General features: G+C 38.4%; 3 protein-coding genes across 3 annotated transcripts; 1 reads left to right on the top strand and 2 right to left on the bottom strand.

The window, feature by feature from the left end:
- Positions 1 to 11: 11 nt before the first annotated feature.
- Positions 12 to 5056, bottom strand: LOC147234594 (T-cell surface glycoprotein CD3 zeta chain-like). The gene is made up of 7 exons (XM_086145146.1): positions 4371 to 5056; positions 1894 to 1991; positions 1482 to 1517; positions 1343 to 1366; positions 1197 to 1256; positions 1074 to 1103; positions 12 to 478 (listed from the first exon to the last, which is right to left on the bottom strand). The coding sequence occupies exons 1-7, from the start codon at positions 4429 to 4431 to the stop codon at positions 425 to 427; spliced, it is 363 nt and encodes a 120-aa protein (XP_086001272.1). The 5' UTR covers positions 4432 to 5056; the 3' UTR covers positions 12 to 424.
- A 470-nt stretch (positions 5057 to 5526) lies between these two features.
- Positions 5527 to 11655, top strand: lamp1b (lysosomal associated membrane protein 1b). Its single transcript, XM_086145145.1, has 6 exons — positions 5527 to 5882; positions 8064 to 8245; positions 8327 to 8455; positions 8604 to 8670; positions 9145 to 9312; positions 9417 to 11655. The coding sequence occupies exons 1-6, from the start codon at positions 5822 to 5824 to the stop codon at positions 9554 to 9556; spliced, it is 747 nt and encodes a 248-aa protein (XP_086001271.1). The 5' UTR covers positions 5527 to 5821; the 3' UTR covers positions 9557 to 11655.
- A 777-nt stretch (positions 11656 to 12432) lies between these two features.
- On the bottom strand, positions 12433 to 15797 carry LOC147234592 (growth hormone-regulated TBC protein 1-A-like). The gene is made up of 6 exons (XM_086144504.1): positions 15788 to 15797; positions 15625 to 15701; positions 14595 to 14691; positions 13838 to 14010; positions 13578 to 13763; positions 12433 to 12528 (listed from the first exon to the last, which is right to left on the bottom strand). Exons 1-6 carry the CDS (start codon positions 15795 to 15797, stop codon positions 12433 to 12435), a joined length of 639 nt encoding a protein of 212 aa, XP_086000630.1.
- Between the last annotated feature and the right edge of the window lie 275 nt (positions 15798 to 16072).

Genomic DNA, 16072 nt, shown 5'->3' with positions numbered 1-16072 from the left:
TTTATTGGATTTCATTTTCCTTAATGTTGGAATCATTTGCAAGATGATTAACAACCAGGAAGACACGTACGCCCCAAAGCAATAATCTAAAACAACAGAAAACCAAAACCTTCTTTGCTCTTTGAATTAGACATATTAAACACCGGCTAAACAAGAGTTGGGATAAAAGTGAGGGAATAAGCTTTTTGCAACATTACGAACACACCTAACATGATTCCAGCAAGATGTATTTTAATTACCTCGAACCAAGCCTATCTCTTTTCCTACTACTTTCCTCACGCTAATCTAAGTTAATTTTTTCCTGCCCAATAGCAATAAATCTATACAGCACAGATACAGAGAAGCCCGAACAGTCTTGACAAAATGTGAATGGGGGACTCAGAAGGTCCAATTCCTCTTTGTATAACAGTGACTTGAGGATGAATCAGGCATTGGGGACCATAGATAGCTGGAAATCCTGCTCCTGTGCGCGTCTGGGCTGTAGAAAAAGAGAGAATCTTTGACCAGTTTTTCTTGTCTGATATAGATCAGCCAAGGACATCGTTCAGGTCAGCTAGTGAACACAAATTCCTGACTCATCTCATTATAGAATCTTTGATGTACCCACCACCTAAATGTATGAATTCTACATTGTGCCACCCCTTAAGGATGTTCTATAATAATCATATGATTGTTGGACAAACAATCCTCTTGTGTCCTTGTTTTTTTTTTTTTCTTATGTGTTTTTTTTGTTTACTAAAGGCAATTTAAACTGTCAGTTGACCTCTTAACAGAGATTTTGACTGGACAATAGCATCCAAATGTGTAGCATTTTACTCCTTGTATTCAGTGAAAAGTCACTACTGTTGTAGGTGCTCCAATATTTAGTCTCTTAGAAGAAGTGTCAAGAGCTTTGACTTTGACATTCATATGTTTTTGTATGAATTTCAGAAGTATGAAAAATTATTTTCTATATTGCTGGAATGACTTTTATGCAGGTGTGTTTATACTGAAGTGCTTGTCTTATTTAAGTTGCAGGTGTCCTCTTTGTTTAGGATTATTCTAGGCTTTACGGTAAGAGTTAATGAACTTACCTGAGATTTCTTTTTCCTGGCAGTTCTTACCTTAAATCATGAAATTTAAACTGGTTTATAACACATCTACAAAACAAGGCAACAACTTTTCAAAAAAGACTTTGCCGATTGAAGGTGACTTACCCTCTCTCTTGAAGGATCAAGAACCTGGTTGGGATCAGCATCAGTTGGCCTTTCAAGTTCCTATGGAGACCCCGAAGACACTAATGAATATCCAGCCAGTAAAGGTGCACTTGGTTAGAATTAGGATCTCTTCAAACCAACCTTACCTCGTAAATTCTGTTATTCCCTGCCTGTTAATTCAATGAAAAATACACAAAATTAACTGAAGTAAACTTCAAATGCAAACGCATGCAAATTTACTGAACAGAGAAGATGATGTGAGTCTGAAACACATAAGACACTTACAGCCACTGCAGCATCCTCTGCAGGAACGACAAAAAACTAAGCAGAACAAAATAGATTATCAACTAATAGGCTTTGTTAAGGACAGGATATGTTTTTGTTTTAGACCATTTTCAACTGCGTAGTCGTTTGAGGACAAAGTAGGTAAAACACAAACATTGTGTAGTTCGTCAGGAGTAAGGATTAATGGATTTGTTCTCTTTTATGTGCTCTTTCGTGTAATAGAATTACTGTGCCTCATCCAGCCTAAGACATAGTGATCACAGGTGATCTGTCAGTGTTGTACTGCTGAAAGTCAGTAAAGCTTCACAAAGGATGTATGGTGTGTATAGGTGTACATACAAAGACACAGACACATACCTATATATGGAAACATTATATATGTTTGTTCACAGTTACATGAACTAAAACAAACCTTTTCTTTAAAGTACAGTCCAGTAGTCACCAGGCAGTAAATAATCAGGAAACCATCCAGCAGGTAGCAGACGACAGGTTCAGCCAGAAAACTATTCACTATGCAGACAACGGGCAAAAAAATAATCATCAGAAGGCTATACTCACTCAGGCATTCATATTACAAAGATATACTGGCTAAACACACCGTCTATCATAATGGAAATACCACTATTTATTTCAATTTGTTGATTCATAGAGATTCATAGAGCATGTTGACAAAATGTGATGTTTTTGTCTTCATGCTGTTAACGAGATGAGTGGAGATGAGGAGCATGGGCACATTTTATAAAACATTCATTCTGAAGTTTCCACTCACAAAGTTGCAGCAAGTGTACGTATGAAGGAACAGTTTGTACTGATCAGACCTACTAGTATCATATTGGTCATCTTAAATCATCAGTATTAATGGTTTTGGGAGGACAGCATCAGTCACAATTTTTTATTTGTTTTTCTTTTTCACCAGGGGCATTTTGCCTGTGTGTGTGTGTGTGTGTGTGTTTGTTTGTGTGTGTGTGTGTGTGTGTGTGTGTGTGTGTGTGTAAAGGAAGATTGTCTACTGTTGTTTTCATTATTGTTCTCTTTGAGTTCGTCAGTTCTTCACAATTTTTACTTTCCACATGCGAGTAACAGACAGATTTTGTAGTATAATAAAGTCCCCCGCCTCTCTCGTGAAAGTCAGTCAGGTTGTCATTACATATTAAACTATCTTTTACTTGCAATCTAAAAAGTTAGATTGCTACAATTACAAAGTGCCTTTGTAATTTTTTTCTGTGATGAGTTTGACAAGAGGCTAAACATCTGATTAAGCTAAATACACTGTCCTCCTCTGGTTTTAATGCAATATGAAGTAAACCCAAGAATGTGTGGGGACTGGTGGTTGTGCATGTATGAAAGTATGTATCTATGCGTGTGCGCACACGCATCAGAATTTGTTAGATAATATTCATTTAGCCCCATGGAATGGAAAATAGCAAGGAACAGAGAGGCTTTTTGAGATAATAAAACAAGTCCTCTGACAGGAAGAAATGTGTGGTAGAGAAGGTCAGTATGTAAACTGTCTACCAGTCAATGTGAGAGCTCGCTGTGTGGTTTGGGTGACGCGCAGTTATCTGATTGTGTGGTTGGAACAGAACTTGCTTCTTGAAAATGTGACCAATGGCAGTGACTATTTCAGGCTATTGCTTGCTTATCCAATCTAAGTGAACACAAATTTTGTCAATTATTTCAGTCTCCCATCACTTAAACTTCTCAAAGAGGCAGATACTGCTGTAGTTTAGGTGACTTGGGGTGAAAATCCTAAGGAACCACTTGTGCCGGTATTTCCAAATGTGGCTGTTGTGGCAACATTTGAGCTTTCTGTGAAATATCATCAATTTGTAAATATGTTCATTATATGAATATGTTAGAGATTTTTTACATTTGCATCAATGTTTTCACACACTGCATTGTATTATGTTTATGAATTTCTTTGTTTGGCAAATGTAAAACAACCACAGTTGAGAAAGATTTCAACGCAGTGACAGAACATGGGAAATCACTGAACATAAAGATGAAAGATGTTTGGAATGAGAATTACTAAACAAATAGATGGGATTTTGACCAAAAGCTGGGGTTGGTGCTCTATCCTTTACAAGTTTCAAATCTAATCAAAAGAGGGGAGTTTTACATGGCAACTCAAATGACTGATGTGTGTTCAATTCCTACATAAAAAGGTAAGGAAAATTTCCGAACAACCACCAAAGGCACTAACTCCTTTTATTTTTTCTGGATTATTGGATATGCATGAGCAGCTGGTTAGTCAGTCTCAGCGCTCTAGATGGGCTTGAATGATTTACCGGCTCTGCGTACCAGCCCCTTAACTTTCCTGTCATCTTGGGTCCAATTTGACCCCTTTCTTTGCTTATTATTTCTCAAATATTGAATAGATTTCATAGCAATGGGTCTGTTGGGCATGAATTCTGAAAGTAATGAGTTCAAACAAGGATGTCTAAATAGGCGGAAACATGGAATTAGCTGATGATTTATATCCTTCATGCTTTAAAGGCAGTAAGAGCAGACGGGACCACTTTGTCCGCAGAGGAAATATCCCTCACGGTCAATGGGGAGATGATATGACCACAATCAATGAAATATAAAAGGTTTTTAGAACATTTGAGACTTGACAATCATAAGTTCTTTGCTACTTTTTCAAAACAAAATCAATAGGATCCTTTACTCCATTTATGAGTTCATTCTTCATCCAAGTATTGGATGAAAAGCTGATTTGTATGCCTGAATGCAGGACATTCTGCTTAATGTCACTCAGAGAAGAAACTGGATGAACCCAAAATTGGATCAACATGTATCCGTGTTGATTAACTGTGTGCACAATCGTCGGGCCGTTTTCTCAAAGTCACAATACACAATAAGAAAGTAAATAAAATATTCACCACTTACTTGCACATGCTACAGGCATCAGAAGAACAAACACCAACACACCGGTCCTCAGGGGGTTCATGGTTCAAATAAAATTGAAATATTGCTCTTCCTCTTCTGGTTGCTACTAGCTGCCTTACACTATGTTTCCATTCACTCTGGTCAGAGGAAGTGGGTGAACTGAGTGACTACCTGCCTGTTGACTCTGATGTCCTGACTTCAATACTGCAACCATAAGCTCTCAGGGACTGCATCACGCACACCATTTGTCCCCAAAGCCATTCTAACGCCGTTATCAGTGGTGCAGTATGATGACTGAATGGACCTACAACTCAAAAACCTTATCAGTTTCATTCAAATGTACTTAAAAGCTCATTAGATATAGACGGTAAAAGTCTGTCTGTCCATTGTTTGCTGAGGTTACATTTAGAGGACCTGGCAGGCAGATAGCTGCTCTGAATAAGTTGCATGGAGACTTCATTTTGACAAAAGTGTGTGAAATGTCCAAGGATTTCTTACTGAAGCTCGAACACATGGGACCTTTAATTAGATACCCACATGTTCCTGACCCCCTTGGTTTGAGTATGATGTCCTTTGAGTCACATGTGGTTTTATTTGGGGGTTGTTTCCGAGCATCTCAACACAACACAGATCTGTTGTCAACTAGTTATATAAGGGTTTCTAGAAATAACATTATACTTTTGTAGAGTAATAGCAAAAGTCTAATGACAACAAAGTTAGAGACTCAGGAGGACAATGTCCATCAGAAGCAAAAAACAAGATTAGGGTAGCGAGCAGGTATGTGATACAAGAGCAACAAGAGCACAAAAGACAAAATCAAAAAAGTTAATCTCAATCTCTAAAAAAAGCAGTTTTGAAGCTGATAATATGAACAATGTTGCACAAGAAAAGTGAAAACGATCAAAAAAATGAGCAATAACTCCTGATACCTTTTCAAGAACTTTTGATCGGTTTCCTAAAAAAATTTAGTTGATAGTAGTGATTCTTCTTTTTGTTAAACTCTGTACAGTTTATTTAATAATAGACTATATATTCCAGTGACTCTAAAGCAATGTTTTGTTTGTTGTGTGTGTGTGTGTGTGTGTGTGTGTGTGTGTGTGTGTGTGTGTGCGCGTCGCTTCCTACCACGTGACTTTCTCGGTGTTTCTTAAAGCCCCGGTCACATGACGCTGAAGTCAGCCTTTGCCTTGATTCCGACGATAAAGTATCCCCGTCGAGCGAAACAAACCTCTTAGATTATTTAAACAAGAATAGCAGTCGCGCATCGACTTCAACAGCAAGATTAGCTTTTGGTTGCCATTTTGGTTTTGTTTCTGCTTTTAAATATATTTTTCCCCGCGTCGTTGTTATTGCAGTCACGTTAGCATAGCACAACATAACTGAGCTAACCTTAGCCTCTATTGACAGTGGTTTTGGTGCGATTTAGAGCCAACCGAAATTCGCTAGGAAACATGAAGCAGATCGGCGTTGTCCAACACTGGCCCCTGGCAGTAGCATTGCAGTTGGTTTTAGGTATGTATGGCTTTGGTAAACCTAGTGTGTGTCAACTGACAACTGTTTACCATTTAACAAAACAGTTGAACATTGCCAACTCGAACGTCGAAGCTAACCTAGCAAGAAGGACTCGGGAATGGTCACCATGTTGCTAACTTGGGGTTACGTTGTCAGTCAAAGCCGGGATACGCATTTGAATGGGTCGAAACGCACTATTTTATATTTTTGCATTTCACGGTGCTAAGGTTTTAACATCTGGTTTAGAGGTCTAGCGCCAACAGCGGTATGGCGGTGTGACCTGCTCGCCTTACCTTTCCCTGAGGCCTATGGTGGCCTGCAGCAGGGTCGGTCCAGTTTTGCTAGCCTTGCTTTCGAGGGTTAGACCTGAAATTGAAATCTGTCAGTCTGGGCCCATGGCACTCATCATAGTTATACATGTATGATTATCTTTCTGTGAGAAAGCTCCCCTCTTTAATTTTAAGTGTTATATGCATTTCAACAATGTCTAAATAACTACATCTTCATGGCCATATGTAAAGGAAAGAAGGATTACATTGGAGGTGTTTCTGTTTTTGTTTTTATCAAGAGTACAGGCCAAATGTGTGGGCAATTCGTCAGAATCAGGGAAAAAAATCTCCTAAATCCACAATTATGCAAGAAGTTTTAGGATTAGATTACTGTAAAATAATGAAAATGTTAAGCACCTTTCGAGTGTTACATGCTTGTCCAAGTTTAAGTCACCAAATTTTAACTTCTCTCTTTCTTCAGTTTGATTGCCATTGATAAACAACAGCAATTGAAAAGGAACTGAGTGCCAAATGTCAACACTGTACTGAGGTTGAATGACAAAAGCACAATGTTAGATAACCCAGATTGAATTACCTGGCTTCTGGTTTTCAATCATTGAAACAGTTCAGCCTCTGCTGAGTGTGAGAAATTGTTTCTACGTGGAGAATTTCAATGAATGAATCCCCGGCCCATGCATGTCTGAAGGAAACACTTCAGTTTCTCTGTGATATATGAGTTTTGTTAGAAACTCACAAAGAACCACACATGTATGGGATTGATAGCCTTTTGATAACATATCCGCAGATGATACTTTTCCTCAGCAATCCACAATATTTATTTTCAGAATTGAACAAAAACAATGACCATTGCAAGAAACATTACAACTGATCACACTTCACACTATATTTTCTTTTCAGAAATGTAAGGACTTAGCATTTGATTTTTCATTATAATGGTACTGAGGCATCAATGGATTGAACGGACATAACGGCATTGTGTGAAGTAGCATGCAGAGACAAATTAGCTAAAGTGACTGCTGCTTTCACTGCCATCAGATATGTACTTTGCACTGTACACCATTTAGTGATGAAAGTGTAAAGCCTGTTTTTTTGTTTTTAAATGAATTCATCAGATATTTTTAGTTTGCTCTACTGTTAATCTATTCCAAGGGTATGCTGATGGAGGTATTCAAGTGATATCAGCTGCAATTTCTTAACAGGGTTTTATTTGTAAGCGGCCCTTCCAGTTAATTTGAGGACAAAAGATTTACAAACCATAAATGTATAAACAGCACTGAGGCATTTATGGTTAAACGTCATTAAAAAAATGCTGTGTGAGAAAAAGGAGTCGCGTTGAGTGTCACTGTCGTACATTTTATACCACATGGTGTTCAGCATCCATTGGGTTCTACGTGCATCTTTTCTACAAACTGTATTTGTTCCTGTTACATCCAAATGAGATAAGTATTGATGGTGTTTCTATCTTGTGAATTAGGCTAGCTGACAGTATATATTACTGGTAATACTGTGAAATTTTGTCAACCACACTTTACCTTACAGTTACATTTACAAGTTCCGTAGTTTTTGGAGGGAGAATTGTATAATCCATACAAAAGTTAATGATTTAACGCTTGTTGCCTCATAACAAACAATGCCCTCTGCTGGCAGAATACATGCTAGCCTAGAGCTACACGTATTGAGTTACTATGTTATAATGTCTCGGACAATGCAAGTGATACCAGTTAAACACGATACATTCACACTTGATGTTTTAATAATGCAGTTTGTGACAATATTTGAATGCGTTTTGTATCAATATCACGCCTATAAATGTTTTACTGATAGGATTATTCACTTCCTGATTTTCCCTTAGTTTACATGGTAACACTCATATTCAGTAACTCCCTTGCAGCAGTCACCCTGCACCAGAGTTTTGCCACTGTAGTCCCGACAACAAGTGCCCCACCTCACAAGGATCCTGGCAGACCTGAAATGGGGCGCTACAATGTTACAAACAGTAGTGGAAGTGTTTGTTTAATGGCAAACATGGGCCTCCAACTCAACATCACTCTCTTTTCTCTTGGCACAAATAAGGTACTTTGAATCTAGACTCAAAATTGTCGAATGTTTAAAGAGAGAATGTCTGAAGTTATAAATTCTCAATCGTATGTGCAGACAGTACAAGAAATTCTGAACCTTCAGCCCAACCACACACACAGCTCTGGATCATGTCATGCGGAAAGGGCCTCTCTTCAGCTTATAATGGATGTAGACCAAACAAACCTCACCTTCTTATTCACTTTGGTAAGGTATTCTTTACTGTTTGTCCACTTTATCAACTCACTGGTTTTGTTAACTGCCTTATCTTTTAGTGACAGTGACAGTTTTTTAGAGCCTCTCTCCATTTGCTTTACTGCAATGCTAATGGCTGTTTTTTTGTTTTTTTCTCCAGAATTCTACATCCAAAAAGTACAATTTGGGTGAAGTGTTTCTGTCAGTAGTCCTGCCGGACATAGCAGGTGAGTACACGTTACATCTACTGTGTAGTAGGAAAGCTAGGTCCCTTCTATCAGATGGACACATGAGTCTGACATTTGTTGAAACTGAATTTTCAGTTCATTTTTTCCAGGTTTAAATGTTATGTTAAATGTTCGGATAAAATGTTGTCACAATTATTAAATTCTTTATTGATCAATTCAAAAACACATTACTTTGGCGTAAATTTGAGTTATAGTTCAACACCAAAAGAATAGCGTGTGTCTTTGATGAAACAAATTGAAGTTGATGTAATTAGAATAGCTTACTTTTTATGACAATAGTGCTGTTTCTTTTTCTTTCATGGTTATGAAATCTTTCATTTAACTTTGTAAATCTGGATTTTTTTCTTTCAATAAAATGTGTCTTTTTCTCATCGCTGTACTCTGAATTTGTCCGCTATACCTTTTAAATTTTTCTCCTTAACACAGGAAACCTTCCTCTCTTTCTATTTCCAGAGCCCTTTTTGGCCCACAGTGCAAATCTGAGCTATCTGCGTGGCACCCTAGGCTTCTCCTATATGTGCAGGGAGAAGCAATCTCTGCAGATTACTCCAAATTTGACAATCAACACCTTTCAGTTGCAGGTGCAGCCCTTTGGTCTGACTGAAAGTCAGTTTGGTGCAGGTAAACATTTGACATTTATGAAAAGATTTTACTTCCAGCTTGAATATGTTGCAGGTCTGCCCTAATGCAGTGTCTCACTATCTCTTGGGTCTTTTCTCTCTCAGCGGAAGAATGCCTGTTGGATGAAGATGACATGTTGATCCCCATCATTGTTGGAGCAGCTCTAGCTGCTCTTGTCCTTATTGTGCTCTTGGCCTACCTGATCGGCAGGAAGAGGAGTCATGCTGGTTATCAAACTATCTGAGAATGGCCCACTCACCTTTGCTCTGAGGCCAGAATGCATTACCCCACCTTGCCTCCTCTATCCTCCATAATTCCACCCCCTTCCTCTCTGTGATCACCCTGATACGCACTTTCCGAATTGACTTGCTCTTTCAAAAAAAAAAAAAAAAGGGACATGGTTGGGCAATTTCGATGGAATGAGGATGGATGTTGATGAAAGGGTCAATGACAGTACTCAGCTGTAGTCTACTATTTATTTCCGTTAAAGGGACTTGAGGGAATTTCTTACCTGTTTTGGGGGACCATTTTAGTGGTCTTGACATAAAAGCATTTCTTTCTTTAAAGGGAAAATTACTGGATTTTGAACTTCTCTAGTTACAGCAAATATTTTTTATTAAGTTGCCTCACAACATTCAGGGCAATAGGTAGACTCTTGGGAAACTGCTCCATAGTCCCAAGTCTTGAATTCTGGTGTCAGTTAGTCTGTCCCGCTCCTAAACTGAGATAATATCTGAGAAAAGCCCAGAGGGAATTTTAAATCAATCTTGAGTCAACAATTACTCTACTTGGTGGTCAAAGGTCTCCAACCTCACAAAACACTTTTGGGCTATAATTGAAGAATCGTCATTTGATATGCTCTTCATTGTCAAATGTCCAAAAGAATAACTGTCTGAATTTCATCTCCAAAAAGTTAACTTTCTTTGACATCTTGATGTAGGGAAAGGACCTGGCCTTTATCAACCCAGTTATGGATCATAAAGTGAAAAATTCAAAGCTAAGTAAACTCCTTCAAACTCCTCAGGGGAGGCATTCATCACTGAAAGACCAGTTTGTTTTCTTCTGATTAAGACCTGCTTTTCTTTTGGAGGCACATAACACTATAAACAATAGTTACAGTTTGTTGATGTTTTTTTTTTTTTACTTACAGCAATATTGTTACATTGTAGGAAACAGGCTGTTTGCCTACCAGGTCTCTTCATAACAATGCAACCCTCATGTATATAATATAATTGAAATGAGAACAGAATTTCTGAATGGAATTTAATTGTATCAGAGGTGATGTGAGCAGATGATACTGCAGCTTTGAAGAGCTTACTTGGTCACAGTGATCTTGTAGTTAAATGGTTGATATACATTCAGCTACTGCAACATATGGCTTTAAACAGTATAAGGAGCATTAAGCTTAGCTGTTAGGAAAAAAACTCCACTCCCAACTCAAGTTTAAAGGTCTGTTCTAAATACTTTGAAAGAGAGCAAGAGCAAACCGAAGTCCCAAAAATAGATCAGTATGGCTGCAGATGCACTCTGTTTGTGACACCCTACAATAAATCAATGTATAGGGAAATTTTGGAGCTAATAAATCTTGAGCAGCAATAACAGAAAAAAAGGTAGCAGAAAAGATGTCAGCTGTTGAAAGGGGTTTACTAGGTTATGAGGAAGATCAAGCATAGTTCCTGTTATTAATGGGAGTATTGTGAAGGGGTGGCCATCAGGCTGCAGGATAGAATAGCAGCTACACAACACCAGGCTGAACACGGCAGCCTAAATTGCTCTTGCCGAAAAAGCTGCCATATCGTGGTCCTCTATGTCGTGACTACTTGTTGCTGAGAGCTCATGTTCACCGTGTCACCTTTTTGTCAAAGCCCTGCTAGCCGTTTAGTCTTTAATAACCAAATGTTACTCTGCTCCTTCGAGTGATTGTAACTATTGTTTTGTTACTTGCTGTTAAGAGTACACGCACCAGAAGCCCACTTTTAGTAAAACGTGTTCCCTTCAGTACACTCTGTACAGCCCCATTTAACTATTGAAACAGCCCAGTATTGAGGTCAGGGTTTATTAGTGCCTTCTCACCTGGAAAATCATTTAATGAAACTACAGAGGTCCTTGTTGATTCACTCACACTTCATGCTGCCATTTGTGGGACATTCACTGTGTTTCACATAGCTCTCACGCACAGTGTTGTATTACCATAAACATCAAATGTTTCATTTAATAGGAGAAAATACTTTTTTTTTTTATGTTTTCCCCATAAAAATAGCAGTGATTTAGTCTGGTTTTAATGGATAATTTGAAATGTTTTCTAATTGTGTCAAAGGTCAATAAAAGTAAAACAAAGTGGCAGATTTGTCTAATTTTTATTCACTTTGTCTAATTAACCTGTTGGATTTTTGGCTTAGCCCCTTTTCACCTCACATTTGGACATGTCACAGAAAGCTAAGCACAAGTGCAGAATTAAGTGTTTAGTTTGTGCTTTATGGGGTTGAGAGAGTGTGAAACTAAGCCAAGTCATTGTCTAATATTTGTACTTAGTTCTAAGTGACAAAGAAGGTGCTATAATTAGTAAATGTTGATTTGGTCATTCTTTTCGTTTCAAAATCAAGTTTTTCAATGTGCAGAGAGCTATGATGGTTCACTGTTTTGAGCTGCAAAGGTGAAAGTTGCTTAAAATTTGTTACACACAAATCTTAAAATCCATTATGTTAAAGAGATTGCCTTTAACTGGTGTGATATTATAAAGCCACAAGCTAATTTCTTGGATGTATCACAAATGAAGAAATGTCCTTAAGATCATCTGACACTTTAACAGTAGCAACTCCTGTCATTAATTTAGGATGACAAGTGCAAGAGCTTTAAATAAAATTCAGAAAGCAACTTATGTGATAATGAAGTATTTACAGCAACAAAATGGACCCTGATAAAAGGTACGGCTGAAACACAATCAGTAGTGCAGTTTCAGCTTCCGGATTTACGGACCGGAGCGTACATTGTGATTCTCAGAATTTAACAAAAAGCCACCGTATTGTCTGCTCTGTGATACTGAGTCGGTACTTTGTGACATGAGACTTAATAAATGCAGTTCCAAGGCCAAACGAGGGAAAACCCATAAATCTACAAACTTCATGGCAATTCCTCTTCCTGGATTTGTTGTCTGAATTTGTCTCTCAGTTTGTCAATAGTTGCCATGGAGAGACGCCCAGGCTCGCCAAAGATTTTCTGCAGAAAGAATTTTATTTCAGTGAGGCATTTCAGAGTAAGACTTAAATGAAATCTCCCCCGTAAAGTCCAGAACAAACTGTCAAATTCCTACTTCTCTACTTTTTACCTTTTTCTTTCTACATATTTATCCATTTATTCTTCTTGTTATTTATATTTTTTATTGATGTTTATTTTTAAGATATTTTTGGTCTTGTATTTTTTTTTGCCTTATATCTCTAACCCAGGGATGCTGCTATCATTGTATTGTTGTTCTGTGTCCTGCTTTTTTAGGTTGTTTTTGTCTGTTTTTGATTCCACTGAACCTGAGAGCTGCCATCTCTAAATTTCCTTGTATCCTCAAATTACTTTTTTACTGCATCTTACAGTAGATACATCTATGCTGTGTAGGCCCGGTTTGGGGCGATGATGTGGACAGATTTGGTTTTAGAAAAATCAAATCCAGTTATATAATATAGCCTGAGTGATTCATGGGTCAGCTGACACAGGTTTTCACAAACGAATTACCCTCAGAACTTGTTAGCCATCATCAAATCTTCCAAATGATGTCAATTTAATATTTTCATGTATTTTTGTTTAATTGGTGAAAGTTTTTTTTATTTTCTGACCCAAGTGAATTTCTATCTAACATCTTCCTGGTATTTAAGTAATGTCACATGATGCTTTCATTCATTCATTTATTATCTGTGCAAAAGGCCACGTAAGGAAGGAGCCAATCTAAGTTGACATTAAGCGAGAGGCAGGTTTAACCTGGACCAGTCACCTGCCAATCACGTGGTCACCTTTGGAGGCATCCAACCATTCACTATTTTATTTACACCTAAGGACAATTCAGTCTTTAATTGTCCTTTTGGAATTTTTTTTCATTTTCTCTTGGACTTTGGGAGCAAGAAGGTGACCACGGAGAATCCACAAAAAAAGAAACCTGTCAGTCACGTCCAGCCCTGGCTCTGCTCTTTTATGTGCTGCTCATATAAAGTGGGAGGTGATGTGGTCGTTTTAATTTCATGTCACTGGGTGAAAACCGGCGTGTTTTTCATGTTTCTCACCTGCATGAAGGTGTGACAGTCGAGAGTGAAACCTCCACCTGTTATCTGCTTGAAACACTCGCACAGGTCTGACAGAGAGCGAGCTCTCAAGATCTGCGACTGGTGGTGAAGGATGAGAGTCAGAGCAACACGGAAAAGCACCTTGGAGCCTTCATAGAAGAGACAATCCCAGATCCTCAGAACTGTCTGCAAATCAGGAAATAGTCATCTGCCACATCGTCTCCGTCCCATCCTTCTGCATCTCCACTGCTCTGTCTCACCTCCACTGGCAGGATGTCGATGTAGAGGCAGATGAACCAGCGTGACACCAACAAGGTCCAGATGCCAGGGTAATGGGCCATGAGCTGGCCAACCGCCGGAGCTTTAGTTCTCACCAGCTCCCCGAGAACCTCCTGGTCAGTCTTAAGTCCCAACATGGCCGGGCTGTAGTAATCTATACATTGACATTGACAGGGGCTATAATACTTCTTCATGTCATCATTATTCTTCTACGCTGCTTGTTTTCATATCAGATGAATGGGTGACTTTTCTGTCCACCATGGATTTTATGCGTAAAACCTTGGGGGATGGCAGTTCGAACAACAACAATAATAATAATAATATTAATAATAATGATAAGACACCAGAGGGAAGTGAAAAAGGCATATTACAGAACATCACAATAAACATGAGTATTTTTACAGACAGGCTATTTCGTTTGCATAAAAAAAAAATAGATGACTCAAGCAATTTCTCATCCTCTTCTGGATTGCTACACACGCATACACACACTGATACAGTATATATACCTTTACGTATATATTTATATGTATATATGTATGTATCTATGAATAGATTGCATATAGTAGATCAGATCTTTTGTTTATTTGTTTGCTTCCCGTAGCTGAGATGATTCATTGATAAACATGCTTCATCTCAAACTTAATCCATGAACGTGCTCTTTGAAACAATTTCTTTGGCAATGGAAGAGTTGGTTGTTTAGTGAATGTGTGTGTGCTGCGTGAAGGAAGGGTCTACCTGGGAGTATTCTGCCCAACAATGTGTCCATGAGCCAGAACGATTTCTCTTCTTCTCTTGTGATGATGATGATGTAGCCAGCGATAAAATTCATGCCCTGAAAAAAAAACAAAAACAAAGGAAGGGGTGCATTTTGGAGGTTTAAGAGAAAATAAAAACATGCCTGCATGTGGGAGATGTCCTCTACAACATTATTCCTGATTCAAACACTGTTACCTGCTGGTCATATATCAGGTACTGTGTGATTGATCTATAGCCAGCTGATAGTACAAGACATTTTCTCCTCAGTCAGAGACATTGATATACTGTACAGTATATCTCCAGAAAATCATTTCAGCTACAAATACTTTCCAAATAAAAAAAAAGTAATCGCAAAAAATGTTCAAATATTGATGAGCTACATGCTTCTATTTAAAACAAGCAATTCCCATGATTTTGAAACAAACAGGACAATTTGCAGATAAAGGAGAATGACAATGGTGAGGATGACAATAACATCTATGTTTCATCTTTAGTCATGCTTATGTCCATGGCTTATGTTTACAGTGCTACTTGCTGTGCCTTTTGCTTGCCCTATAGGTTTAATAAAGTTATTTCGATTCAATTCAATTGAGTTCAATCTGAAACCTACAAGAAATAAATAGATTAAAAACAAAGCATATAAATGAGCAATAAAATAGATTGTTTTTTTGCATTGAAGTCAAACTGTATATAGTTATGGTAGTCGTTTTAATTCTTTTATACAACAAAAGCCCATTATGCCACATCAAGCAAGTTAAAATTGTACATTTATTCCTACAAAGCTAGGTTTTACAATTAACATGTGGTGAACACTCCTAATTCTAAACCTGTCAGGGTGAAGACATCTATATGAAATGTACTGCAGTAAAAGGCAGACGTCCGGGATTCAGGTTGTACAAAAAGTTAGAAAACTGCTGCGTTGGATTGTGATCCAACACACGCATGAATAATATGGAACTAGTTAGTCCTGTTAGAACGTAAACAGATGGTCAATCTTCTTGTTCCTCACCTGACAGTATCCTATCGCCTTATTGTGGTGTCCATAGGCCAGCAGCACATTGTACAGGGCCTCCTGCAGGCCGGGCCCTGCTCGATCGTGGAAGAAGATGTTATCTGGAAAGGTCCTGTTTATGTCTGCAAGAAAGTTAGATACATTGGACTACAGTGCGGACATGCTGGCATGTGAGCAAGCTGTGTGCCGCAGTCACACCTAGGCGGATGGTTTCCTTCAGCTTCGAGTCGTGCTCCGCGGCAAGCAAAGACTGGTAATATCCTGGGTTGCTCTCCAAACACTCCTGGGCGCCACTGGCTGCCATCCACACTCTGCTGCGGTGTTCATTTGGCACACCTTTTCGAACGTACCTCTTGACTTTCAAAACAGATTTTACAGTGAGATTTTATGCACGGATTGAAGCAAAACTATGTTTGCTACCTGTTAAGTTCTTCATCACTTGGGG

Source organism: Fistularia commersonii, chromosome 4 (genome assembly GCF_037954325.1).
Source record: "Fistularia commersonii isolate RoL2024-O1a breed Wild chromosome 4, RoL_Fcom_v1.0, whole genome shotgun sequence".
Lineage (NCBI taxonomy): Eukaryota > Metazoa > Chordata > Actinopteri > Syngnathiformes > Fistulariidae > Fistularia > Fistularia commersonii.
This window is presented reverse-complemented; position numbering and strand designations above follow the sequence as displayed.